The sequence below is a fragment of the Contarinia nasturtii genome, unplaced genomic scaffold (assembly GCF_009176525.2).
Source record: "Contarinia nasturtii isolate CC-2019 unplaced genomic scaffold, AAFC_CNas_1.1 Cnas_scaffold_78, whole genome shotgun sequence".
Classification (NCBI taxonomy): domain Eukaryota; kingdom Metazoa; phylum Arthropoda; class Insecta; order Diptera; family Cecidomyiidae; genus Contarinia; species Contarinia nasturtii.
The window spans coordinates 1,264,923-1,290,549 of NW_022197436.1; the positions used below are offsets into that span (position 1 = coordinate 1,264,923).

Genomic DNA, 25,627 nt, shown 5'->3' on the forward strand with positions numbered 1-25,627 from the left:
TTGAAAAGAATATCATAATAATTTATACGATGGCAATTTGAGAGAAAATATAATTTATTATTTCACTCTTTTTATTCATTAAATGTATCAAAGTAGTAAGATTACACTCAATCTTTCAAACAATTACATTTTATTATTTTCAAAGATTACAATCTTTGTATTTAGAGATCAGATGTATTGCCCATCAAAGCCTTTGCCCATACGTTTCTGCGTTTCACATACTTGGTCACAATCTTCTTGGCTGCTTTAAGTTTTCTTACAATATCATCTTCTTTTTCTTCGTACTCTCCGATGTATGCATTCACCATTTCAAGACAGTTTTCAAATCCATTTTTCAATTTATCATGAGCAGTTGTAATTTTTTCTGAATTTGCATAAATATAATTTTTGGTTGCCTGTGATATATCGTTCCAGTTATTGAACATGGTTTGAATGTGCATTGGAAGGGCATTCGAACTGTCTGGAATCAATATCAACTGATTGCAGAGTGTGTTTATCTCATCATTCTGAGTTTTATCATACAAACGAGTTATAATTCGTTTGGCTGTATCACAATAATCAGAAGTCAACGAGAACGCATCTGCTATCTCAGAATTAGCTGGTTGAAATTTAGTAACTATATCCTTATAGGTACTCGCCATGGCTCCTTTGGTGCATACCTATTCGTAAACAGTTGGCGAATTCAAAGAAAAATGCATTCATTTGAATGGTTTATATTTGTTGGCTTTTTTAAAGTAATTTTTTTGAATTTAAAATGATACTGAAAATGAGAGCAGATGCGAAAACATTTATACACAATATTTACGCTTAGAATATTTTATTTGAAACGCTGTTTACTTAAAAGAATTGTTTTTCATTTCACAAGCATGATGACTTACATGTTTTAAAGTTATCTCAAGTCTTGTTTTTTTCCCTAATGAATTAATTTAAAAAAAAGTATAAGTTTATGTTATTTGAGCGACCTCAATACAAAGTGGAAATTCCTTTTAAAAATAAAGTAAACGCGTGTACAGGTACGTGACGTGTGACTTTTTGATGAAAACTTACAATGAGACTCAGTTAAAATGCAAAAATTAAAACCAATAATGATTTTATTTCATATTATTTTTATATTTTTTTACGAACAACGAACGAACGCAATCTTATAATTCTACGAATGAATGAATGACCAAAAAATTAATTAAAAAAACAACTTGACAGCTCTGTGTTTACCCTCTTTGAAAGCTTTAAATCGTTCGATTTGCTAGGTAGTAGCAGATCTTACCTATATATAAAGTTTTTTATGTGCCACTGTTTAGGTAATGAAAGATAAATGAAATATATAAAGCAATACATTTTTTCATTATGCAATGAAAGGTGCAATGATACATTTCTATAAAGGCAATGATATCTAGGGGGAAGACACGGTTTTTATTATTACCTATTACTACTAATTTATTCTCTAATATTTTCTAGTTTTTTCTAATAAACGTGTAAATACAGTGACGTTTTGCCAATGAATTTTTGTTCGCTTCAAATTTTTATTGAAAAATATAACATGAAGTATTTTTTATAATATGTTTTTTGTTGAAGTCTTAGAAAATAATTAATTATAATATTTTTTAAACATACAATGATCTCTAGTATGACAACGATAAAGTTTATCATAAAATGTTTTTGGGCGATGTTATATGGTTTAAGGTGCACTAATGTCTCTAATAAGTCAAAAATTTCAGCTATTATACGCTTCCTAAGGTCCATACGCCATCACTTACGAAACATCGTAATTGTAGGTTTTCAATGCGTTCATCATTACTTGCAAATGCATCAAGTTAATTGTTCAAGTAAAGGAACTGCTCCTCTATATAAATTTGAAAATTATTTTTTTGACATATCAATGTGTTTTCTTTCTTAATTTCTTCATTAACATACCAATATTATGCCCAGAGTGTCAAACAACTGGCGCTTCGACGAAATTCAGTGTAATCAACACTAAATTGCCGCCATAGTGCCCTGAAATACGGATAACATTTGGTATAAGTTACGGTGTATACGTGGTGAGTAAAATAAATGGCAAGTTTGAATGCTTTTGAATAAAGAGCCGCTTGCTGCACGGGTGCTATTTCTACTACTTCTGCACAGAAACAAATATTCGAGTACGGTTACTCGCACTTGCGGTGTTAGCAGAGAGTCTACCCTTCAAAATGAGTTATGCACTCTATTTTACTCTATTTTTGGTGTTAATTTCATCCAAGTGAACACATCATAGTGAAAGAAGAAATACACGTGTACATATGACTACGCTTGTATCTCTTCTTTCACTACGATGCGTTCACTTGGATGAAATTAACACAAACAATAGAGTAAAATAGAGTGCGTAACTCATTTTGAGGGGTAGCCAACGCTGCAAGTGCGAGTAAGCGTACTCGAATATTTGTTTCTGTGTTTATACTCAGAATGGTAATTTCGATTGAAAAGAAGTATTTTCAACTACAGTAATTCTATCAATTTCGACAATGTAGATGCCGAAGATGCTGCTTTAAAAAAATGATTCAACTTTCCACATTTGAAGAGGTTTAAGAGTACTATCTTTATCAGTTTTGGCGTTTTCGAAGAATTCTAAACATATTTTACACGAATGAACGTTTTTCCTTAACAAACACGCTTGTGTCATTAAGTCATATGAAAAAAAATCCTGAAACCTCCAAATAATGGACAATCGAAAAAGAAAAACATTCAGACAAATTATCCATTTGCGGTGATAGTGGAATGATATCTTTTTTCAGTAATGTGAGGTCAACTCATTTTCTATATATTAATTTCATAACAAAGACAAATGGCTAAATAAAACTAAATTCAAATTGATTTTTCTCATTTTCATCGTTAGCAACAAATTGATTTCATTGTTAAGCAAGTGAAATGATTTTAATTTGCGATTTCCACACCAAGATAAAGTAAATGCATCGACGCAAATCCATTAACATCCATTAGATGTCATTTTCCATTGGTGGTCATCGTTTATCGATAATGGTGTTTGTGAATCGGGAATGTCCTAAAACTGTTGTGTCTTCTTCATTTATCAATGATACCTTATTTCAATTTCGATAGTCAGCACTAACGGCAACAATGCAACGAGTTTCACGAAAAATACGGCGAAAAGTGTCAAAAAGTTCAAGAAAACGGCGTGCAATTCTCGTTCGATTCATTGGCACGGTGGATCAATGCATTCAAAAGATTGGCAAATTTTTAAAATTCTTGAATTTTGACGGAATTCAACATTTAACCGATCCCAATAGGCACATTTTTGAACGGTAAGTGCATTCAAATTGTTATTAATTGAGAAAATGATCAAAATGTTTTTATTTGAATTTCGTTCAAATAATGCAATCGAGTATATTTTGAGATTTATATGGAATTCACACTGTAAAATTAATTTTGTTGATGATTCAATAAAAAATTTGAAACATTCCTATTTTCCTCGAAATCATTCGATTTCATTATCAAACGCAACAGAAAACTGGCGACATAGTAAATAGGCGCATAACATTGTTTTTACTAGAACGTAAGATGAAATCTGTGGCATGTAAAATAATTTCAAAGATACAAGAAAAGATCTGAAAAAAATTCCAAGAAATTTCAGTTCGCCTTACATTCAGACCAAAATTAATTTAATTTTGTCTAAATGCATTACGTTTACCACTTATTAATGCGCTTTTAAAAGTATTTTGAACTATATCGAATTTGATGAACATTTTCTTTTGTAACCAATTGATTTTTTTCAGTATATTTTGGTTGTCTATCGTATTTCTATTTGGTTTTGGTGTCTTCTATCTGTGTTTTAATCAATGGTCACGATACAAAGCCAATCCAACAGTGATATCTCTCGAACGTGATTATCGCCATTGGAACGGAACGATGCCAGCGTTCACACTTTGCTTCAATAAAAAATTCAATCAAACCAAAATTGAAGAATACATTATGAGGTTTAGTCGATTTTTCGAATTATTTATTAAGATTCTTCCGTATTGCTTATGTTTGGATGTTTTCTGCAAAAATAAAAATAGTACCTGGAAAATTGGACCGAACGATGAAGACTTTGAATATTACTCGCAATTTATTGAAACGATTTCAAATCTGACTCTGGACCGGCTGTTCACCGTATTCGAGTATGAATATGATGATCGATTGCATGATCTGAATTTGAGTGAAATTGTTGAGCAAGTCTATCCAAAATTGGATTATACTTTAAAATCGTTTGATAGCTCGATTGTGCTTGATTCGGAGCAAATTTTAAGCGAACGTGGAATGTGCCATGTGATCAATTCACCCATCAGCAAAGTGTTAATGCGAAAGTAATAAATCGAAATGAGTTTTTGAGTTCGAAATTGATATGGTTTCGTTTTATTATTTGCAGTCCATTGCATTCAGTTGATGAAATGAGCGAAATTTTAACATGTTTCATGTATAAAAATGAGTGCTTTATGAGTATTGAATTTTATAATGTTTCGGCAACAATTGAGATTCATTCGCCGGAGGAACCGCCCGTTTATGATTCGGATGTTATGCAATTCAAGCCGGCTGATGAGATAACCATCATCTATAAAGTCACCGAAACTTTGTAAATTTAAATTTTCAGAGTGTGTTTTATCGTTAAATTAATTGGTTAATTGATTTTTTAGGGCATCCGATTCATTGAGATCATTGAATTTACAGCAACGAAAATGCGCATTTCGAAGTGAAATTTTTGACAAAGTTCCGGTAATCGTTTGAATTTCGTTTCAGATTTGAAAAAGTTTGCCACATTTTTTTTTCTCGGTAGATATTGAGCGGAAAATTATGCGAAATGAATTGTCGGGCAAAAAATGCACTGGAATTATGCAACTGTAAACCATTTTTCTATCCATTTGTTGGTAAGTATAATTGATTTTTTTGAAAAATGTCAGAAAATATGATCGAAAGAATGTGAAAGAAGGGCTAATCAAAATTGTTCCGCAGATGGTCCCGAATGTAAGCTCACTGGATATTTGTGTTTGCATCAAAAATCATGGCCTATGTGGACGTTACGTGATTGCAAGTGCCCATTGAATTGTGCTCATTATTCGTATATTGAACAAAGTCGATTGATACGAGAATGGTGAGTTTTAATTACATTCCAAATTGGAATTTCCAATATAGAAATGTGTGTGGTAAGTTTTTCTTTTCTGTAGGTCCAATGAGGTTCTTTTTACACCAAAAGTGTCATTTCGTTGGGAAGTTGTATCGTCCAAAGTGCGAAATCGTCGAGATGTAATTTTTAGCTTTGCCAATTTCGTTGGTTCATTCGGTGGAGCGGCTGCACTTTTTCTTGGCGTAAATTTCTGGCATTTTGTTGTAATATGTTTGAAAATTCTTGAGAAAATCGCTCAATTTCATTGGCGTCGTGAATGAATTTTTTTTTGTATGGCGTCTCCATGCATATTGGCTGCTCCATTTCTTTACATTTAGTACAAAGTGACATCTGAAAACCAAAGAAAAAACATTTGAATTACTTAACCTAATAAATTCACTTATGAATAGGCGGCTAGTAAAATATTGTCATTCATTTCAATTTTAATGTAAAAATAAAAAAAAATATCAAAAATGTCAAACGAAAATTTGTTAAAATTTCGCAATGGTGAGAATAAAAAAACAAGAACCGGACGATGGTTTGACTACTTTGCAACGGTTGGTGGACGCAAAATGTCGAGGACACTTATGGGCGCTGTATCTCTTGGAATTCCTTTTATGCTCAACTCTTATCAAACACTTTTTATCGACTATTATCTGGATTTTATTCGACTCTATCGGTAACACATAAATGTATTCATCTTCTGGAAATTGTTCGGTTTTAAATCGTTCATTCTTTAATAAAAAATTAATAAATTCTTTTATAGACATGGGTTGAAAGTCGAAGTGCCAGAAGAGATAGAACTGTTAATTGATCAAGCAGCCGATCGGGTGAAATTAACAACAGTTCATGCCACTCATTTAAAATCATTTATGGTTTCTGGATTGGACATTAAAACATGCGGTACATATTAAGAAAATTGAATACCAGGCAGAAAACCATTTATGCGATGCAACTTTGTTTTCTCATAGAATTTTGTCCACATTTCAGGCTCATTGAACTCAATACACCACGGTTTTATTGGAATACCGGTAAATTATTTGTACGATTCGGAACTTGACATCGATAAAATGAATTTGAAATTGAGAACGGAATCAATTGATTGGGATAGCAAATGTGGTGAATTATTAGAAAAATCGCTGATTTTAACGGAAAAGGAAAAAATGTTTGGAATCATTCGATCAATACTTGAATTACGCAATTATAATCATGTACATAATGCGTTCATACCGTTTTTCTTGTGCTTCGGACTGTATACAACAGCTCAAGCCATCAACCAAAAATATAAACTATTCCTAATCCCAAGAGCTGTAAGTACTGACATTTTTACTTTTAAAGCCGCTGACATTCAATTGAAGGGACGAGAGTCAAAATGCTCTGAAATTCCATTGAAAATAAAACAACAACACAAATATTCTTTGTAGTTACAACAACATCATTTAATTTTCAACGAAATTTTACGGCATTTAATTTTGTAGACATATTTTTTTTCATTTAATCTTCTTTTTTTTTGAAGAAATTTGAATTTTCTTTGAGATATTTCTTTTAAATAAACATTTTGGATCTTTTCTTTGCAGGGGCGGGGACTTATTTATGGTGCTCTCGCCGTTTTTACATACGGTCTTTATTCGGTCATTACAGACACAATTCGAATGTCACAAATGTTGCGGGTCGACGATAAACTTACATCAATGGGATCAGGTAAGTTTTTAAAAAAGACTAAATTGAAACATAAAACCGGTAAAATTATTTTCCGTGGTGGCAAAAGCACATTTATTCTAACATATTAAGCATAAAATGCCAAAAATTCAAAAAATAATGAACGCTTTCTTTGTAACAGATGTTATCGAAGGCGGAATTGGATTCTATGAAAAAATGTTGAACCGTAACATTGCAATGCGTGAATTGAGCGGAAAGGACTTGTTCTCGGTGAAAGGAAACGAATATCCTGGCCTTCTTCGATATAATGCTCTTCCGTTGACAAAACGAAAGAAGAATCTTGAAATTGCACTGGAAGAAGCTCGCAAGAAGGAAAAAGAAGCAGAGAATAGCAAAGGCACTGATAGTACACCAACTGAATGACACCCAAAGAAAGACGTCATTTTTTTCGTTAAATAAAATGCATTCAAATTTGTATTGTTTATTTAGTCAAAATAAATTATAGACAAAAATTTATTTCTTTTATTTTTTCTTTTGTTCACTACCAATAAGAATGGCGAAAAAAATGAATGGGATTCATTTTAAAAATTAAATCGATTGTTTTCGATTGTGTTTTGTTAAAATTGAGTTGGGCCCTAATTGGGTAAAACGGGTTTATTTATAACACCATCCTTTGTGGTCTGAGCTATCATCCCAGAATTACACACCAAGATATATTGTGTCTTTGGTTTTTTTTATGTTATAAATTTTTCGAAGATTTCAAAATTCAACAATTTCCAAAAAAATATAGAAAATGCCACAATTTCTTGGAATACAATTCGGACAAAATCTTGAGGGTGAACCCCTTTTGAAAATAAATGTCACTCACACTAGGGCATAACCATGAAAATTCGTCTGAATAATATAAATAGGAAAAATTGCTCAATCGCAGTTATATTCAACAGTAAACATTTAAAAGTAATTCAGAAAATAGGTAAAATTACCCAATGTTGGTTTCTTTTTCATGTCAAATTGAAAACTTAGACAAAACTCCACCTAAAAATGTAATTGAAATCCCTTTTTTTCATTTCAAAAAAATTAGTCATATATCCTCTATAAATATATAAAATAAATTTGTTCCCGGAATTTTTTAAAATAATTTTTATAATTTATTTATTATAAAACGCGATAATATTAAAAGAAAAAATATTGCAGAGTTGTTGTAGTATATTTTTTGTGTTTTCAAAATGTAAACTTTCTTAAATTACAATTTTTGAAATATTCAATTCGCATAGCGTTAATTGATGTAAGTTTCATGTGCGTTGTGAAATTCCTTACAAATTAATTGATGGTGGCGCACCTTGAACGCGGTGTGCTAAATGTTGCGTTAATTTTCCCTTCGCGCGATAAATTGCGAAACAAAAATAATGAGCTTGTATTGTAACATAAACCTATATTGATCAGAAAAAAATATATCAAGCAATAATGTGTGCGTTATTCATGTGCCTATAGTTTCTTTTGTTCTGGCTGTAATGTTTTCACATCGAAAATTATTTAATTTAATCGAAACAATTATCTGCAGAATTTCTGACAAGCGTAAACAGGTGCAATCGTCCGCATCTGCTGTGTGAGTCGGTTGATATTCACCAATTTTATTTTTATAAAAAAAAAGAAATTATCATTAAAGCTGTTCTATTGCCATTTGTAATCGACATTATAAGTGCGTCAATCGTCGTCATTGTTGCCATAGTCATTGTTCGAAGGGCATTCAAATTCGGTGAATTTTTTATTTATAAGCTCTTTAAGCATTCTCAATCTCATTTTATTTTTCTTCAACTCATCTTCGATTCCATGGAAATGCCATTACACAAAAATAATCGCTGACGCACGCAACCGAGTCTCAAGTGACCGAGAACAACAAATCGGTTCTAACATACTCTGTGTGCAAATAACGATGATATAAAAATATAATAAATAAAAACGATGCGAAAAACAGGCGGCGATAGCATGCATTTGTATGTAGAATGGTGAATCGTCAGTGCATTGACCACTTATCTAATGTGCACACGGTGGTGACTTCGGTCGGTTGGCCGGGGCAAACAAAAAAAACAGTGTTTTCTAAATTTATCGGCAATCACCGCGACAGAGACAGAGACATAGACATAGTCATCAATTGGTTTTATTCGACAGATGCACAGTGGTTTCCGTGCAAACGAGGAAGGAAAATTGAAAATAACACACCACGGCGGCGATAATAAAAACAAAAGAAAAAGAAATTGACTAGCAATTCGGAAAAAACATCGACCCTGTCAATGTCGTAATAAATATATGTAATACACGCATCTAAACACGGAAATATATAACAATGATGGAATGGAGCACTGAATTCGCTTCATCGAACTGAAGAAAAATGATATTGTTGTGAATGTTTTTTTTTATTTCTTTCGTTTCATTATATGTTGCTGGGAGCGTGTTTCTCTCTCTCTCTCTCGGTGAATCTTTTAATTAAATTCGCTGCAGACAAATGAGCGCGTTCTTGTGTTGCTATTTTTCGCGCTGCTATTGAACTTGAATATGTGTTTGGCACATGTACACACATAAAAACTGTTCAATACACATTTACTAGTGGCAGTACATATGAAAATTTAATGAGACAGACGATGATGAAAGGCAAAAGCGGGAACGAAAACTTCGAAATGTAAATGAAAAAGAAGAAGTAACAGCAGCCGTCGTTCAAATACAAAACAACACACAACAACATACATCGGCACGTAACGTCAATTTCTGTCAGTATTCTCACACTCACGCACATTCACAACACACACACACACACTCTTAGACACAACAAACATACAAGCACAAACACAGAAGCACACACGACAAGCCATAACATCACAGCATCAAAAAAAAAACACACTCATGGTATATGTGTATCACACTTTGAAATGATAGAACGAGACATGAACAATAACTAGAAAGAATCAGAAGCCACTCTATTAGAATTAAAAGAAAATAATTTCTTATTTTTCGTTGCCGTTTTGTTTCGTTAAAAAAAGTGAGAATTTATACAAATAAATCGCTGGAAAATTGTGCAGAAAAACAAAACCAAAATAACCAACAAAAGTAGTTGAAGGAATAAACGCGAAAACAAAACGCCACACAAAAGCAGAAACAAAAAAGCAAGTATCAAATGAAACGAGAAGAAGAAAAAAAGTTATTCGATTGTGCAATTATTTTTCCGTTGTGTGCCGATAACCAAATTTCCGTGCGTGTTTTCTAGAATCGAATCAAAAGGAAAAAATGCGTTGGCTCCGAAGCCTCATATAAGCTCATTAGTTGAATTGTAGTTGTTGTTGTTGTTGTCCTGGACACATTCGATTTTCATAGAGATTTTATTTTATGTATCGATTGTACGTGAGTGTTTGCATGCAATTACGATATTTTTCTCTCTTCTATATAGATATTTTGCCACTGGTGTTGTTGGTGTTGTTTTTCATCTTCAGTGAAATGAAATTCTTTGCTGTCTCTGTGCGTGATGCAGAAGATTTTGTGTTGTTGTTTTATTTCGATAGAATTTTTTGTGGTTGTTGTAGCTGTTGATTTCGAATTTATTTCCTCATCTCGTGTATATTTTTAAGTGAATTAACTCCGATAAAAATACTCATTGGTGTGTGAGCGGTTTGCGTTTTGTTGTTGTTGTTTCTTGCTTTTCATTTTTCATTCCCAAACAATACAATTGACACACACAACATTGTGTATCTAATTACTTATGGTGTGTGATTTCATTTCTCTTTAAAATTTCGTTGTTTTGTGGGTGCAAGAGGGAGACAGTTTGCAATTCTATTCTTTTTCGCAAGCGCTCAAAAGAAAGAAAAATCATTCACTCGCGTGTATGCGTTGATTGTATGTTGTTGTTGGTTTTAATGATGGTTAGTTTTTTTTTTTCATAGAAACGTGCCGAAAACAATAGCAGCTTAGTAGGGAAAAAGAAGAAGCGAAAGAAAATATTATTAAGAAGAAAAGGGCAACATGAAAAACGGTATTGTAGATTATTGTTTGTTAAAAAAGAAAATGTAAAGAAAAAAAAACACATAAAAAATGTTATTGTCACAGTCAATCCTCAGACGGCGGTATAGTTGTGGACAAGTGTTGAGTTTTATTTTTCGCTCATTTTATGCGTTGCGGCTTGTATAGCGATTTTGATGATTTGAAAAAAAAACTCACAGCGACAATAATTAAAGAGATCCAACAACATTTTTCTCTTTTTTTATGAGAAGCGAATCGTTGGCCTTTTTCCCTCTTTTGCTTCGTTTCTTGTTCGCGTTATTGGTTCAGCATTAGGCCATACATGGAAATAAACAAGACAGAAAAAGATAGATACATATATAGAGGAGTAAGAGTGACGATAGTGTGAGATGTGAGTCTGTATGAGAGAGAAAATGTGATGTATGGTAAAATGAGAGAGAGAGAGAGAGTGAGAAATAGAAAAATGTGGTTTTACCGCGATTAATCTAATCTGTGTTGTTGTTTTTCTCATTTCAGGCAGTTTGAGTGAGCGTGCGAGCGAGCGAGAGAGAGAGAAAGAAAGTGAAAAGGAGAAGAAATACGGCGCTACACAAAAACCATCGCTATCGATTATAATCGATGACTGACAGTGATATGGAGAGCCCTTTTCATTCATTCTGTTCATTGATTCAATCACTGGATCAAAATGAAGATTCAATCATTTTGGATCGTAATCTCAAATATTTGGCTTATGACATAAATGAAGTGCTTGAAGGTGACGAAAATATTTTGTGGTAAGTTTATTTTTACGTTTTTTCATTCTCTTTAAATTCCATTGAACTAAATTAAATTGAATGAAAACACCGTCTGAGTGGTCCTCGACAATACAATATGAGTCATGCATTGAAACTTGACACTTTGACAGTGAGTCACTGTCGAAACAACCACCCAAAATAACTGTTTTATTTTTGAAACTAATTAAAGATACCGATCGATTCATTAGAGACATTCATTCATTTTAAAGCCCATTAAAAAATTTCAAATGTGTTTTTCGTTTAATTGTCGGCAGGTCGGCGTTGCAATATTTCAACGAACGAGCTCTTGAAGATGAGGATTTTGCTGTTAATTTTGCAATGCTATTCACATCATGCCATTTCGATGGTTTGCGAGAGCATTTACAATCATCGGATGGAAATAGTATTTTTCGGGCGCATATTTTAAATATGCTTCAACAAAATTACTCGAGTAGGTTTCAAATATTTGCATTTTAAATTGAAAGAAAAAACAATTTACTGATTGTTGTGTTGTTCGTTCGATTCAAACAGGTGCCGAAAAATTAAAATTGCAGAGCATGAACCGATTCTATAATTCAATCACATTGCTAGGTGAATTTTATAATCGTTTGCACCAAAAATCTCATCCAGTCTTAATCATTGGTCGCAGTCTTATTGAACTGTTGACCAGAGAGTTGAAAAATGAATGCGCCAATTGTACAAATGATCCAACGCATGTGTTTAATGTGAAATTCGCCCGACTGCTACTAACACAAGTGAGTGTGTGCATTTTTTTTTTGGTCAAAAGTGTTCTTTTCTCTTTCTCTGGATTTGGTCTAAATTTCTGTATCTTTATTTTATTTATTTTTTTTTTTCATTAATTCCAAAAACGAAAACCAAAAACAAAAACCGTTCATCATTTAGATTACGTTAAATGGTTTGCTGGCAAAGGCGCATCATTCAAATGAAATTGATGTATTGTTTTATGAATTGCGTAAATGTTTGATTGAGGTGCCGAATTTGGCATCGGTAACAAAAGCATTTCTACTCATGTCATTTGATCTCTACTATAGTGGATTCAAGAGTGTGGGCACAAAATTGGAGCAATTTTACAGTAAATTTTTGGATGAACACGATACGGAAAATCGTAGCCAACATCCGTCGATTGCATCACGAAAAGATGCACAAATTGATGAGCCCGCGAATAGCTATAGTTTGCGTAATTTGCGATTAGATTTTGCCGGTTTAAAAACAAATGGCGGCAATGGTGGTAACGCTGGTAATGGTGGTGGCGGCGGACATCGCGAAGAGAATCGACGAATCAATCGTGAATATTTGAATCGACCGTTAAAAGCAAGCGATAGACTGAAATATTTTCAAAATAGTAATTCCGAATTAACAAGAGACGCGAAACGACATGATGATGCATCAAAATCAACGTTACGCAATCAACTACGTGCATCCAGTTCAGATATGTGCTTAAGTCACCAAACAAATTCATTGAATAATAATCAATCGGATGGAAATGACTCATCATCATTGCCATCGATGACAACGATACAGACGATGACATCAACGATGTCAACGGCAACGGCAACGGCAACAGCAGCACGACCAGCATTGCTAACAATATCAACAAATTGTCAAGACTCATTAACGCCACCACAACCGTCATCATCATCCTCAACGACACCGACCAAAGCGGAAACATCGATAACTAGTCCAACCGAATCATTTGACAGCGGTTTAATCCATCCAAAGCTCGAGAATTTCAATTGGTTTGAGGCGGTTGAACGTGAAGAACTTCCAGAATTTATACCAAATTTAAATAATAGCGGCGGTAGCAATAATAAATTTGATACACTAAGTTTGGCATCATACAGTTCAAATCCGGCTAGTCCACCCGAACGCATATCACCGCAATCATCGCATACGAATCGCAGTCGACGCAATAGTTTGAATCGATTTCGTTCGGAATTTTATCGACAATCGAATGAAGATTTACAACAGAATGAAAAACGTTCAAATCGTAACGATACGAAACAATCACAAAACTATCATCAAAGTTGGCGAGCCGGAGGTGGACGCAATTCACCGCGAAATGGATATAATAAACGAACAACCGGCAACGATTATGATCGTGAAAATTCAAACAATAATGGACGACACAGCAATGATAACGGTGGCAGTGGTGGCGGCAGTGGTGGCGGCAGTGGCGGTGGTAATTACAACAATCGACGAAACCTGATTCGCGGCGGCAGTGTCGATAGCAAAGGCAAAGAATTCAACAACCAACGCACCCGACACGATTCATTCAATCGACGAAACCAGGAGAATGACAATTTTGAACATTTCCAATCATACAATCGCAAAACTTATTCACGTAACAAAGACAATTCATACAATCGCACGTTACCGCCAAGATTACAACAAAAATGGCAACAACAACAACGTGCCACATCCGAATACAACAATGACTGTGATAATCCAAAACGTTTCAACAATCGAAACAATCAAAGTGGCGCTGGTAATACCAACAAAGGTAAAAATCAATGTTTTTTTTTTTTTTGAAAAATTCAATTCCCGCTAGAATCTTAAAATATTTAAAAAGTGCTTAGTTAGTAAGGAGAATCTTAAACCCAAATGTTCAGCTACTGCTAATTGATAGTTGTGCTGGTGAACAGCAATATAAGCAGTTGGGCAGTCGATTCCTGAAGTTCATTTATTTTGTATGAACTCTATTAAATCATTATTTTTCTATCAAATTATCAATTTTCCATAAAAAAATATATTTTTAATTCCTCGATGCTAATGATTCTTTTTCTCTTTTTTTCAATTTTACAGCAGTAAGTGGCCGAACGGACTCGTAATACCTCGCAACCACACTCAGAATCATGCATGCGAACAACGCGCAAAAAAATCTGCATAACACGAAATGTCAATAGATTTGAATGTGCTTTTCAAAGAGAGACAGAGAGAGAGAGAGTGAAGAAGAAATGATGTCAAAGAGGATTCTTCCTTTTGTAAACGGTCCTACATATTATATTATATTCCCAAATTGGAAATGTCCATTTTTGTTAAATGTGCAACACAAATAAGAACAACAATATGAAATGAAAAACAAATGTGCATATCAGTCGATTGGTTTGCGATTCAGGCGACATAACGTTTTTTTTTTTTTAATGTGACTACGACGACGATAACAGTTTATATGTTTCTAAGAGAAAAATACGAATTATTGTAATACATACACAAACATATACACCCACATGCATACATGCAAAAGAGAATAAGTGAATAGCCCAGAATTGTATTTTTTATGTAAATGTCGTGAAGACTTTGAATGAGCAAAACATAAAAATTTAAAGAAAAGCATATTTTCATGATAAGACGATTTATAGCAATTAGGATTACATGTCTCTTTTTTTAAGTTGAGTACAATCATTTTTTTTCTATATGCATAATTTTTTTTTAAAGAAAAAACAAAGAACAGATTTTTTAGTTAAATTAACGTGGTTTTGCAATTAAAGTACATTCATATTTTAAAATAATTTCAGTCGGGGAAAAAAGATTCGAAGAAAACATTTCTTTCACATTTTTAAAAAGATTAGTTATTCAAATTGTAAAATTGTGTTCTGAAGCAAACAAATCCAAATGATTATGTTAAATGATAAAGAAAAATTAAGTCAATGTTAAAATGGCACCAAAAAATTATTGTGTTTTTTGAAAAAAAAGAAGAGAAAAACACGCATGAAAATAGATCAAAAAGAGAAAGAATTTGTAATGACTGCTGTTTTCTCTAATCACATTTTTTTGAAGAAAAACAAATTGTATATTTTTCGTCACTGTAGAAAATAAAGAGATCAGCATATGAAACATAGCAAATGGAGAAAATGAAGAATGAATACAAAAATGTGTACCTCGTCAACGCACTCTTGATAACACGTGTCTTGTTAATAAAAAAAAAAAAAAAAACATAACAAAATAAACAGAAAAAATTAGTTTTTTGTGCAGATATACACACACACAAACACACAAACGTTTGATATATAAACACACTCAAACACCGGCTCTGTTCACAAAACGATGTCAAACACTAGATTTTACAACAGAAAAATAAATATGAGATATTTTATTAAAAATTACAAAGAAAAAAAAGACGAAAAAAAAAACAAAGAAGAACAAGCAACAACAAAAAAATATTATTATGATGAATGGAACAAAGCTAAAATTTAAAGAGAAGAAGAGAGAAAATGTAATGTTACATGTTAGTCCGTACAAAACCAACAAAATACAAATAACAATTTGCCTTAATGTTTAAACGAATAAAAAAACACACAAATGAGTTTTATTTTTAAATTTTGAGTTTATATGTTTTTATTTATTTATTTATATTAATTGCTTAACCATTTTTTTAGAAGGAGAAAAAACACGACATTTTTTTCGGCTCTTTTAAATCAGAGCACATGCGACCGGTTCTCAAATAAAATTGTTTTCGATTTCTATTTTCTTTACAAATTACAAATGAGAAGAAAAAAAACGTGGCTTGGTGTTTTGAATGAATTAAACCAAATTCTAAAATCATCCTAAATTAATTGTTTTTCATATCAATAAAATTCTATATACTCGAAGATCCGAGTGTCAATTCAATGTGAAAATTAATTTAAAAAAAAAAGAAAAAAAGATGGTATGCTTAAGCGTAGGCATCATCGCGATCTGCACCGTTGCTGCCATCAGTGCCGCCATCTTCCAAATTCGAGAACAATAAGAAATGTGACGGTCGATGAATTTCATGATAGAATTCCTTCGGATTGGATAATTGTAGTTCATATTTCATATTTGGATCATGACGCACCCCCATGAAATTGTAATTCCAACTGCCTTGCGACGGTATCATAAAGAAACCCAAGAATTTATTCGACAACAGCATTTGAACGCGTTCATAATGACTTGGTAGATATCCTTTTGGATTGTTTCCTTTGTCTGTATTCTTCGAACCCCATTCAAAGCCGGACGGTGTTAATTTGTATGCGGTCAATGAACATGAGCCCGGCGTAAATGAGCATGTGATAACAATTGTTTTTTCACCATCCCATGCTGGATTGTCGGACATGATTTTTGCATGTGTGGTTATGTCTTGCGGTGATAATTGTGGTAATTCATTTGGTTGTGTATGAATCCATCCAAGCGGTTCCATATCCTTTAAGTATTGATGCGATGGCAATTGTGTGGGTAAATTAATGGTTTGATGTGTACCCCATTGTGGTGGCATTACAATGCAACGAATTTCTTTCACTTGTGGATTATCCGGTGGGCTAACACCATACAAATACCCACTGATTTGTGCACGCAAATCAGAAATGGTGACAAATTTTTTGAGCACATTCTTTGGCAAAATGTATGTATAGCCGGTCTCTTTGATGTCATCCGAACTGACATAGATGTGATTGGTACGCAAATGTAAATTGGTCGCTGATATGGCACGAACACGCCATTCTGTTTTCGAGCTAAATGTTTGCGTTTCATAATTGGATGTGGTTGATGTAATAATTTCGTCACCATGCTTGTTCGTCGTTCGTGTTGTGGTCGCTGTAAGTTGTGACTGTTCTTTCGTTTGTTTCTCAATTTCGGCGATTTGTTGACGTTGTGCCGACGGTGCCGAAATTTCCATACCCAAAATAATATCACGAATTTCCGATTGGGTCAATGATGCAACATTTACATTATTCTTTTTACCTGAAAATGACCAGAGAAAATGCATTTAATATAAGAGTTTTGACGAAATTAATAAGAAAATAAATGAGGCTATATTTACCATAATCGGCTAAAATCAGATCTTTCAGTTGAACTTCAACTTTGATCCATTCTTCATCGCTGAGCGTTGGCCAAATGTGATGAGCTTCGGTGATTGTTGTTTTATCTGGTTTTAAAATGACTTTGGTGCGTTCGGTGTTCACATGTAATGCTCTCAATATCAAAATCAAACGCGAAAATGCCGTATACGATGATATTGTCTTCAACCAATCGTCATACAAATTGAATAGAACCATTTGAGGTTCGGTTGCTTTCAAAATTAAATCACCGAATTTCTCAACTTTCAAACATGCTTGGAATGGTAATTGCAATTCGGATCCTTTGATCACAATATTCGGGAAATCAAGTAAATGCACTTCCAATGGATCCAACATACCCTTTCGCGTGACGATAATTTGTTTCGGTTGTTCTTCAACCGGCAATGAACGAATCAATGCAGCCACTTCTTCGGCGGTTTTCCATTTGGCCAATTGTCCTAAACGTTTTTGTCCCGCCCATACCGATGTGTGAATAATTTTCAAAAACAATTGTCCCGTACGTGGATTGAAAATGAAAATAGCACCGTTAATCGGTTTGGTTGTTAAATTTCCTTCGAATGTTTTGTGAATGGTGACACGATACACATTTGTATCGTCAACAAACCAAATGATTTGATTTGAAAACAATTCACCATAATTCTGTGACGATAGATACGGTTCGGTCGGTTCTGAACTGTACAATTGAAGCGCTTTTCGAATACGTTCACGCAACACATACAATGCTGGATTTGCTTTCATTATTTTGGCCATGGCTTGTTGAATGAGCGGCTTACAGCCCGGGAACCAATTACCATAAGCACTGTGCAAATTGTATGCCAAATCGATGGCGATCAAAACACCCGTTGGCGATGGATAAATTGACATGTTGTCGGTGGTATAGTCCAAGAATTTGGCACGTGCATAACGTTCAACATCATGTGAATCGTAGTCACCCCAACGCAATTGTACGTCCAACCAGTATTTTTGCGTTGTTGTATTGTCCATTGTGTCTTTGGTGTCGGCCAACAATGATGGTCGTGACACATTCCATTTGTATGCCGGAAATAGTAAAATATCCGCACACGATGAATTCATTTTGTACGATTTCCGTGGATGAATCGTCTCTTTTTGCACCGTTTCAATTTCCAATGCGTCCAATTCTTGATCGAACACCTGACACAAATCCATCACGATTGATTCGTGAATTTTTTGCCACAAATGAGCACGGAAAATTTGAATGAGTGAAATTTTCAACGTTGGAATTTTACCATGCATAAAAATACCGGTCAAATCCAATTGTACTTGGAAACCAACATATACATTGGCACGATTGATGGTCGGCGACCACCACAATGTAAAACGACGATTTGGAATTTGATTCAAACCGGATCGCTGGGCATTGGTCAATTTTTTATATTTCATCGATTCTTCGAAACCGGACGCTTTCTCCCAGAACAGACCTTCCCATGTTGGGAAATAGGTACCTTTGAACAATGTATGCTCCAATATACCCTCAACACCACCAAGCGCTTGAATCATGTCCGTTCGATAGTTATTCAAATTCCATAATTTACCGTCGTGACGTTGATGCGTCCACCAGAATGGATTTTGCTTCAGCACCTGGTATTGCTTGAATTCGGTACGAATACGCCAACCTTTATCGTATGCCAATGTGTGACGATCTTTTTGGAATAACGTATTGATACGGGGTATACCACGGTCCCAACTGTCTTCCAAATCTTCCAATGTTAAACGACGATTTTGAGCATTCGCCTCTTGACGCTTCAATGCATATTCGGCCCATACACGTTGCGAATCAATAAATTCAGACTCCCATGGCTGAATGTAACGATACAAATTCGGAATCAATTGATCCTCATCGTGTGACATACCTGGAATTTTTCAAAAAAATTATTTATTTATTTTACACATTTCAATTGTAATTCTTTTTCATCAGTTACGAACCTGATCGGAAATGAGTGATTCCAACGTCGGTCTGTTTCGACCAACGTAAATCTGATTGCGGAATTAAAACGTGACCCATACTCAACATGCCCAAACCGCCCAATTCTTTTGGCGTGTAAAACACGACCGGCGGAAATCTCGATGGCATTTTTGAATTCAAACCAATCTTTATACGTGTTTGAATTTTATTCTCACATTTCACCAATAAATCCAAGAGTTCTTGGGTATTGACAACCGCCTCACGGAAATATGTCATCAGACCAATCAATGCGGTGTTCCATTTGTTAACGATTTTTGTGAATGTTGTCGAACCGGATGCCATCAAAATTTGACGCACACGATTATGAAAACGACCCAACGATTCGTCATCAACACGCAAGAAACATTGAGCCGTTCGCTCTTTTGTCACTTCATTTTGTAAATTCCACACACCATCACGATGAGTGAACTCTTCATGTTGGGTACGACACTGGAGAGAGAAAAATATTGGAAAAAAGACACCATTGATAAACTTGGAAAAAATGAGGTTGAAATTCTAATCGGAATCTACCTTCGGCAAGATTCTGCACTCAAATCCAGACATATTGAACAATAAATTTGGATTGTCCTTTGAATAAACTGATACAAATGTATTTTCCCATTGAATTGTTGTCACTGAACGTGGCAAACGATTTTTGATATCCCAAAATACAGCACGACCTCTGCAATTCAAGAAAAAATAAAACTTATTTTTAAACTTAATGACATTTTGAGTGTAGTTTTTAACAAAAAATGAAAAAAATATTTTTCAACTTTTACATTTATTTGTCAAAGTTGTCGATTCTGGACTCAATTTACTCGTTCTTTTTGTTTAAAAAAGAACCAAAAAAATAAAAATGTAGCCATCACCAAAAAAATACTACTTACAAATTGACGTCGTGTTTCATGAGTCTCATTCTGGCGTCTCTGGGCCAGCATTTCTTGTTATTGTAACCGACAATATTTTCATTGTTTGGATCTGGATGTTCGGTGAGATATCTTTGAATTAAATCTCTTGCCTCTTCGGCGGTAAACCGGAAGAATAAATGAATACGATCGACGTATCTGCAGTACAATCGAATTGGATGATTTGTTTCGGTGGCCGAATCTTGGAAGGTGAGAAAATCGTTTGGCATTTGTGGTGGACCGGCCATATCGCTGGCTCGTTGTAATCCCAACACAAGTAAATCCAGCACCAAACCATAATATTGTGCAACAAACGATGCAAATTGTAAACCACGAATGATGCCATAACTGTTTGTATGGTTCATATCTTTGTAATTGATAACCACGTTATTCTTTGCGGTCATATAATCGGCAATATTATGATCGACGATCAAACGAAGCAGTCGATTCAATAGTGTCAAATCGATTTTTTCGTACAATTTCTCAAATCGTGATTCAAGCAATACATTACATTCACCTTCCGATACGTCCCAAACGTCTTGTAAATTATTGATACCTGCAGCGAGAAATAAAAACGATCGTCAAATCAATCAAATCAAAGAGCAAATAAAAATCAAATAAATGGTCTAACCTTGGCACCACTTATAAACGAGTAATGGTGGTGGTTCGGTGTCGCTTGGTTTCACCCATGGTGGGAACAAGCGCCGTTTATCAGCTTCATACCATAGGTATTGATCCAAGTAAGCGTCGGTGATCTTTTCCAATGGTTCAACATCATAGACCGGAATCAAATGGCTATACAAGTCCATAAATTCGATGCCCACTTCTTTAAATGCACGTTGTGTCAATAAATGACGTTTAATACGTGACAATGCCTCATGCGGATTATCGTATGCCTGTTCGATCAATCCCAATTCTTCACGTTGGCTTTGATTCAATCGTGATTTAACGCTGTACGCTTCTTTCAGACGTTCCAATGCCAAGATCAGCAATTTTGTGTCGTGTTTGTATGACAGCGGTGGGAATGGAATTGGTGCAAATCGACGTGATTCCAACCAATGCACGGTGGTCGTATAAATGGCGACCGCTTCTTCTGGCGATATGTATGGACCATCTTTAAGATAATTATGTTGGCGTTCTTGTTCAGCTTTCAAATACAAACGTGTTAAGCGTCCCAAATTTTTCTTGCACACCGTTTTATCAACGGTTGCACCACGTCGAATACGCTCACGATTGTAATGCGCTGTATTGGTCCACCAATCGGCCTTCATTTTAACATAACGCAAAATCATATTCTCAATTGGAATCGGTAAACCGGGCACTTTCCATGGAATATTTGCTTTCCAACAACGCCATGCTTCCGATAAATGTTGCAAAATGGTACGGGCTTTATTTTGTTTGATACCTTCGGGCATCATGTCGACTATGTCATGCATGACCGATGCACGCAATTCCAAATCGAAATGCGATTCGACACGTTGTTTTGTTACGGTTTTTGCAACACCCTTTGAATGACGACCTTCAAATTGACGTGACAACAAATTACCCAACCATCGCTCCAGCAACGGTGTGATGCCACGCATGAAAAACAACCATACACGCCAACCGGGCGCCCAGAATCCACAACCAGGACCTTTGCCAACCGGACCCTATGGGAGAATTGAATAAAATGGCAAACAACCCAAAGCATTAGCATCAACGATTAACAGATTGAGAAGAAATGTAGAAGTTTAAATGTTACCGTATTAAATCGATAGTAGATCAAATGTTTTAAATCTTTGCACATTCGAATTTGTCGCATCAATTTGTATTTGTAACGATACATGCCAGTCAATTGGCCAACATGCGCGAAAATGTACTGCAAACCATCGGCCAATTGGAATGCATCGACGTTATTCAAACGATACTGTACATGAGAATCGATGATCAATTTTGTTAACCGTAAAATTTCACGACACAAATGGAAGGCTGCAATGGAAATGAAAGAGAAAATTCTTTGATTTTTTTCACGTGCAATTTTTTGTTATCAAACTCAAATGAAATTTGAAGATTTTTTTATTTATATAAATCATGAGCATGTTTCAACTTACCATTTCCGAAACGTGACTTTTTACGCTCTTTGGTGGTGAGCGTTTTCACCGGTTTCAAATTGAAATTGTAATCCAAATGCAAATAGTTCAAATTTTTTCGATGAATCAATAGATTTAACATGTTGTAACCCTGACGACACACCTGCAGACCGGCCTCAACCCAATCCAATGTGGTCGTTTGAAAGAATTTTGTTGCCTTAAACGAACGGAATAGATATCGTTTCTTTTGCGGTTTTGGTTTTCGATGCTTCAAAGCATTTAGTACGTAGTATTTCAACAGTTTTTGATAACTGACACGAACTTTAACTGGATGACCGGGAGGACAATGCTCTTTGTACCATGTTTTTACCAATGGAATATCGATGGCACGACGCATTCGACCGGAACGCATATTGAACGGACGTGGTGCCCATAATAATGAAATACCATTCGCTGTGTTGTCCGTGTACAATGGGGTATCTTGTAAAAATGGTTGGACTTCTTCGTCTAATGTGAACTCTTCATCTTCATCGAAACCACTCACTTCGACCACTTTTATTGACTGACGATGTGATATTGGGTTTATCAATGGATCAAAATAAAATGCCGGCAAATCAGGATCTTCTGTTTTGATATAGACCACATTTGGGGTATGATACCTGAAGCAGATAAATAACCATTAAATCTCTTTATTTGAAATTTGATTTTTGTCATTATTTTTTCAACAATTATTTCATCATTTTTTTTTTTTTTTCACTTAAAAAAAGTTAAGGAATATTCAAAAGGCATTGAAAATAGTTTTAAAAAATCGAATTTTCTAGCAGTTATTTGTTTGCAAGTTTAAATTTGTTTGTGGTTAGTAAGCTGCCTCTTGGAAAACTAATCCAAAAGCCAAACATCTAAACCACGCCACAGAAAATGAATTTTAAATCGCATATTATAGTAAATTTTCTAAATTGGCTGATTTTTATCTACCATTCGATTAGTCTCATACCAAAATTTTACTTCAAATAGGCACTTTGACCAAATGGAACCTGAAGCGGAATATTATTTTGGTGGATGTTATTTTTTCCGCCAAAATAAATTGCTTTAAAGAATAAATACTCTAAATTGTTTCTTTATTAAAATTCTTCGGATTTATCTGTTTTTAATGAAAAATTCCAGACTTTGCTGAACAACTCTATGCGGGACTTACCATGAAAGATGCACAAAATGAGGCATGTTGTTGTATAAATATGGGAACGCAATACGGTATTCGGTACGGATCGGTTGTCGAATGATTACTTTGTTAATGTCATTGAATTCATTCCAGTCATCATCACTGCAAAGGAGAATTCAATTGTAAATAATAATAAGAGTCCATAAAGCTGGAGATAAAATGTTTGATTTTCAGCTGCGCAACTGCAGTTTTAAAAAAATGTTACTTACCCAACATTATGGTCTTTGATCAATGGTTCGAATTTCGGTCCACCGGGAATGGCCATGTTCAATGCTTTTGCGGTGAAGAAACTTTTCGGATCGAATAAATAGAAAAAGTTGTCATCGACCAAATCAGTGAGCAACTGATTTGCAAGACGATACAACGAAGCCATTTGTGGCAATGATAAATTCCACTTTCGATACGTCGATCCGTTCACAAATCTGAAATTCGAATATGAATTTTCTTTTAATTTTCTTTTGAATATCATCCAGTTCCAATTTGGAGCTAATTAAAGAATTATTAGTTGATTTGAATGAATGAGAAAAAAAAATGGAGAAAAATAAACTTACTTCGTTCCGACAAGTGGTTTGTGTTCATAGAACCAATCAAAAATAGCTGCGTCTTCCTCTGGATCCAATTCAATCTGAATGGCTTCGAGCGGTTCAACGTCCAACACGTTATCGGCATAGTCAAGTGGCGGTTCTTCGTCATCAAATGGTGGGAAACGCATACGCTTGAAATGACGACGATCTCTCTTCTCACGACGCATCATCACCCACATGGTTCTGCGATGCAAAACAAATGAAACGCATTAAAAATTGCGAAACACTACTTTCGATATTTCTCCCGAAATGAGAAATCGATGCTAAACTTACCCCCACTGAGCAATGTAAACTGGTTCAATGACCCATGGAATTTCGTTAACAAATGTAATTGCGCCAGTAATATGATACAATACATTTACATCACGAATTTGCTCCCATGGCATCGGCATATTTTCTAATAATTTCAATACAGCGTGCGGCATATATTTGAGTGCGCCAAGATAAACACGTTTATCATGTCGATACTTTCGGCTTGTCATATCACCGTGATCGCGTATAATTTTTCGAATATGTTCCGGTGGCATATCCTCTTTCTGTGCATCGACAAAACCAAATTTACGCTTTTCGGCAAAACGTTTTGTCTGAATTTGATGCCATTTCTGTGATTTCTCTTGCAATTTTTCATCGGTCATAATGTCTGGTTTGGGTAGGATCGGTGGTGGCATTTGTCCATTTGTCGCACCCGGCATACCAGGCGGAATCTGTTGTTGAATTTGTGCAGTGGCCATTTGCTGTTGCATTTGAGCTTGGGCAGCCGCAAACGCTTGGGCTTGCTGTTGCGCCATCATATGCGCGGCCCATGGATTTGGCGGTATCATATACGGCGGTATCGCCATTTTTACTCAACTCTCTCTCTTTCTACTCCTTTCACACCTCCGTTCTGCAATTTGAAAACAATTTTTATTTGCATTCATTAATCTCTTGCAATAAGATAAAATTCGTTGTTATTTTAACACAAAATGACCAAATACACGCAATAAAACACGGAATTCAAGCCGGTAACTAAAAATGCATTTTAATCAAATCACAAAACAAATCGTCACAGAAATTATTTGCACAAAATATCCACTGAACGATTTTAGACACCAATATTCGAAAGAGAGTCTTTCACTTTTCTAAATTTACACACAAACAATTTTGTTATAACCAAACATTTGGATGTTTGCATGCCGCTTTCAAGCGGAGAAAATGAAAAACCCAAAGAAATTGTACACCGACATTTTTACACATTTTTACCTGATTTTTGAATGGAATTCTTTGACAAAACTACGACGAATAAAATTTTACGTAAAATTGAAAATGAACTTAAACTATAAATTGGCGTTTTAAAATCGCTTAACTTTTCCTATCTTTTTTTTTTTGTGTTAGTAGTCAGTGTGTACGCATCTAAAACGTTTCATGCCGCCATATTAACCATTCACATATTTGACATTTCGAGGTGGTGTTACTTTTAGAGGTTGTACTAAAAAAAACACTCTCTGTCAGAAATGC

The 25,627-nt window shown here is 34.7% G+C and overlaps 4 protein-coding genes across 5 annotated transcripts; 3 read left to right on the forward strand and 1 right to left on the reverse strand.

The window, feature by feature from the left end:
• The first annotated feature begins 1,921 nt into the window (after positions 1–1,921).
• LOC116336561 (sodium channel protein Nach-like) lies at positions 1,922–5,422 on the forward strand. The gene is made up of 9 exons (XM_031760474.1): positions 1,922–2,036; positions 2,502–3,290; positions 3,762–3,962; positions 4,044–4,331; positions 4,394–4,597; positions 4,659–4,737; positions 4,799–4,889; positions 4,975–5,113; positions 5,187–5,422. The coding sequence occupies exons 2-9, from the start codon at positions 3,106–3,108 to the stop codon at positions 5,404–5,406; spliced, it is 1,407 nt and encodes a 468-aa protein (XP_031616334.1). The 5' UTR covers positions 1,922–2,036; positions 2,502–3,105; the 3' UTR covers positions 5,407–5,422.
• A 78-nt stretch (positions 5,423–5,500) lies between these two features.
• LOC116336627 (transmembrane protein 177) lies at positions 5,501–7,300 on the forward strand. The gene is made up of 5 exons (XM_031760602.1): positions 5,501–5,804; positions 5,892–6,028; positions 6,116–6,435; positions 6,703–6,826; positions 6,966–7,300. The coding sequence occupies exons 1-5, from the start codon at positions 5,599–5,601 to the stop codon at positions 7,205–7,207; spliced, it is 1,029 nt and encodes a 342-aa protein (XP_031616462.1). The 5' UTR covers positions 5,501–5,598; the 3' UTR covers positions 7,208–7,300.
• A 1,072-nt stretch (positions 7,301–8,372) lies between these two features.
• On the forward strand, positions 8,373–14,764 carry LOC116352666 (putative mediator of RNA polymerase II transcription subunit 26). Of its 2 annotated transcripts, none has more exons than XM_031785423.1 (6): positions 8,373–8,390; positions 11,306–11,562; positions 11,838–12,013; positions 12,094–12,317; positions 12,466–14,083; positions 14,389–14,764. In XM_031785423.1, exons 2-6 carry the CDS (start codon positions 11,408–11,410, stop codon positions 14,409–14,411), a joined length of 2,196 nt encoding a protein of 731 aa, XP_031641283.1. In that variant the 5' UTR covers positions 8,373–8,390; positions 11,306–11,407; the 3' UTR covers positions 14,412–14,764. The 2 variants fall into 2 exon arrangements, with proteins under 2 accessions (XP_031641283.1, XP_031641276.1); XM_031785416.1 differs by having other exon boundaries at positions 8,374–8,390; positions 14,386–14,764.
• A 1,148-nt stretch (positions 14,765–15,912) lies between these two features.
• LOC116352638 (pre-mRNA-processing-splicing factor 8) lies at positions 15,913–25,545 on the reverse strand. The gene is made up of 13 exons (XM_031785372.1): positions 25,373–25,545; positions 24,407–25,016; positions 24,101–24,316; positions 23,759–23,971; positions 23,526–23,651; positions 22,352–22,989; positions 22,003–22,229; positions 20,893–21,910; positions 20,244–20,817; positions 19,888–20,038; positions 19,338–19,806; positions 17,357–19,264; positions 15,913–17,277 (listed from the first exon to the last, which is right to left on the reverse strand). Exons 2-13 carry the CDS (start codon positions 24,970–24,972, stop codon positions 16,235–16,237), a joined length of 7,149 nt encoding a protein of 2,382 aa, XP_031641232.1. The 5' UTR covers positions 24,973–25,016; positions 25,373–25,545; the 3' UTR covers positions 15,913–16,234.
• Positions 25,546–25,627: the final 82 nt, after the last annotated feature.

Excerpts from the sequence above, each read along its gene's own strand:
- LOC116336561 (XM_031760474.1), top strand. The coding sequence starts at position 3,106 with ATGCAACGAGTTTCACGAAAAATACGGCGAAAAGTGTCAAAAAGTTCA. Across the intron at positions 3,291-3,761 it reads AATAGGCACATTTTTGAACG|TATATTTTGGTTGTCTATCG; the intron begins GTAAGTGCATTC and ends GATTTTTTTCAG. Across the intron at positions 4,598-4,658 it reads TATAAAGTCACCGAAACTTT|GGCATCCGATTCATTGAGAT; the intron begins GTAAATTTAAAT and ends TTGATTTTTTAG.
- LOC116336627 (XM_031760602.1), top strand. The coding sequence starts at position 5,599 with ATGTCAAACGAAAATTTGTTAAAATTTCGCAATGGTGAGAATAAAAAA. Across the intron at positions 5,805-5,891 it reads GATTTTATTCGACTCTATCG|ACATGGGTTGAAAGTCGAAG; the intron begins GTAACACATAAA and ends ATTCTTTTATAG. Across the intron at positions 6,436-6,702 it reads TATTCCTAATCCCAAGAGCT|GGGCGGGGACTTATTTATGG; the intron begins GTAAGTACTGAC and ends TTTTCTTTGCAG.
- LOC116352666 (XM_031785416.1), top strand. The coding sequence starts at position 11,408 with ATGACTGACAGTGATATGGAGAGCCCTTTTCATTCATTCTGTTCATTG. Across the intron at positions 12,318-12,465 it reads CCCGACTGCTACTAACACAA|ATTACGTTAAATGGTTTGCT; the intron begins GTGAGTGTGTGC and ends TTCATCATTTAG. Across the intron at positions 14,084-14,385 it reads CGCTGGTAATACCAACAAAG|CAGTAAGTGGCCGAACGGAC; the intron begins GTAAAAATCAAT and ends TCAATTTTACAG.
- LOC116352638 (XM_031785372.1), bottom strand. The coding sequence starts at position 24,972 with ATGGCGATACCGCCGTATATGATACCGCCAAATCCATGGGCCGCGCAT. Across the intron at positions 22,990-23,525 it reads CATTTTGTGCATCTTTCATG|GTATCATACCCCAAATGTGG; the intron begins GTAAGTCCCGCA and ends TATCTGCTTCAG. Across the intron at positions 20,039-20,243 it reads ATGAAACACGACGTCAATTT|AGGTCGTGCTGTATTTTGGG; the intron begins GTAAGTAGTATT and ends CTTGAATTGCAG.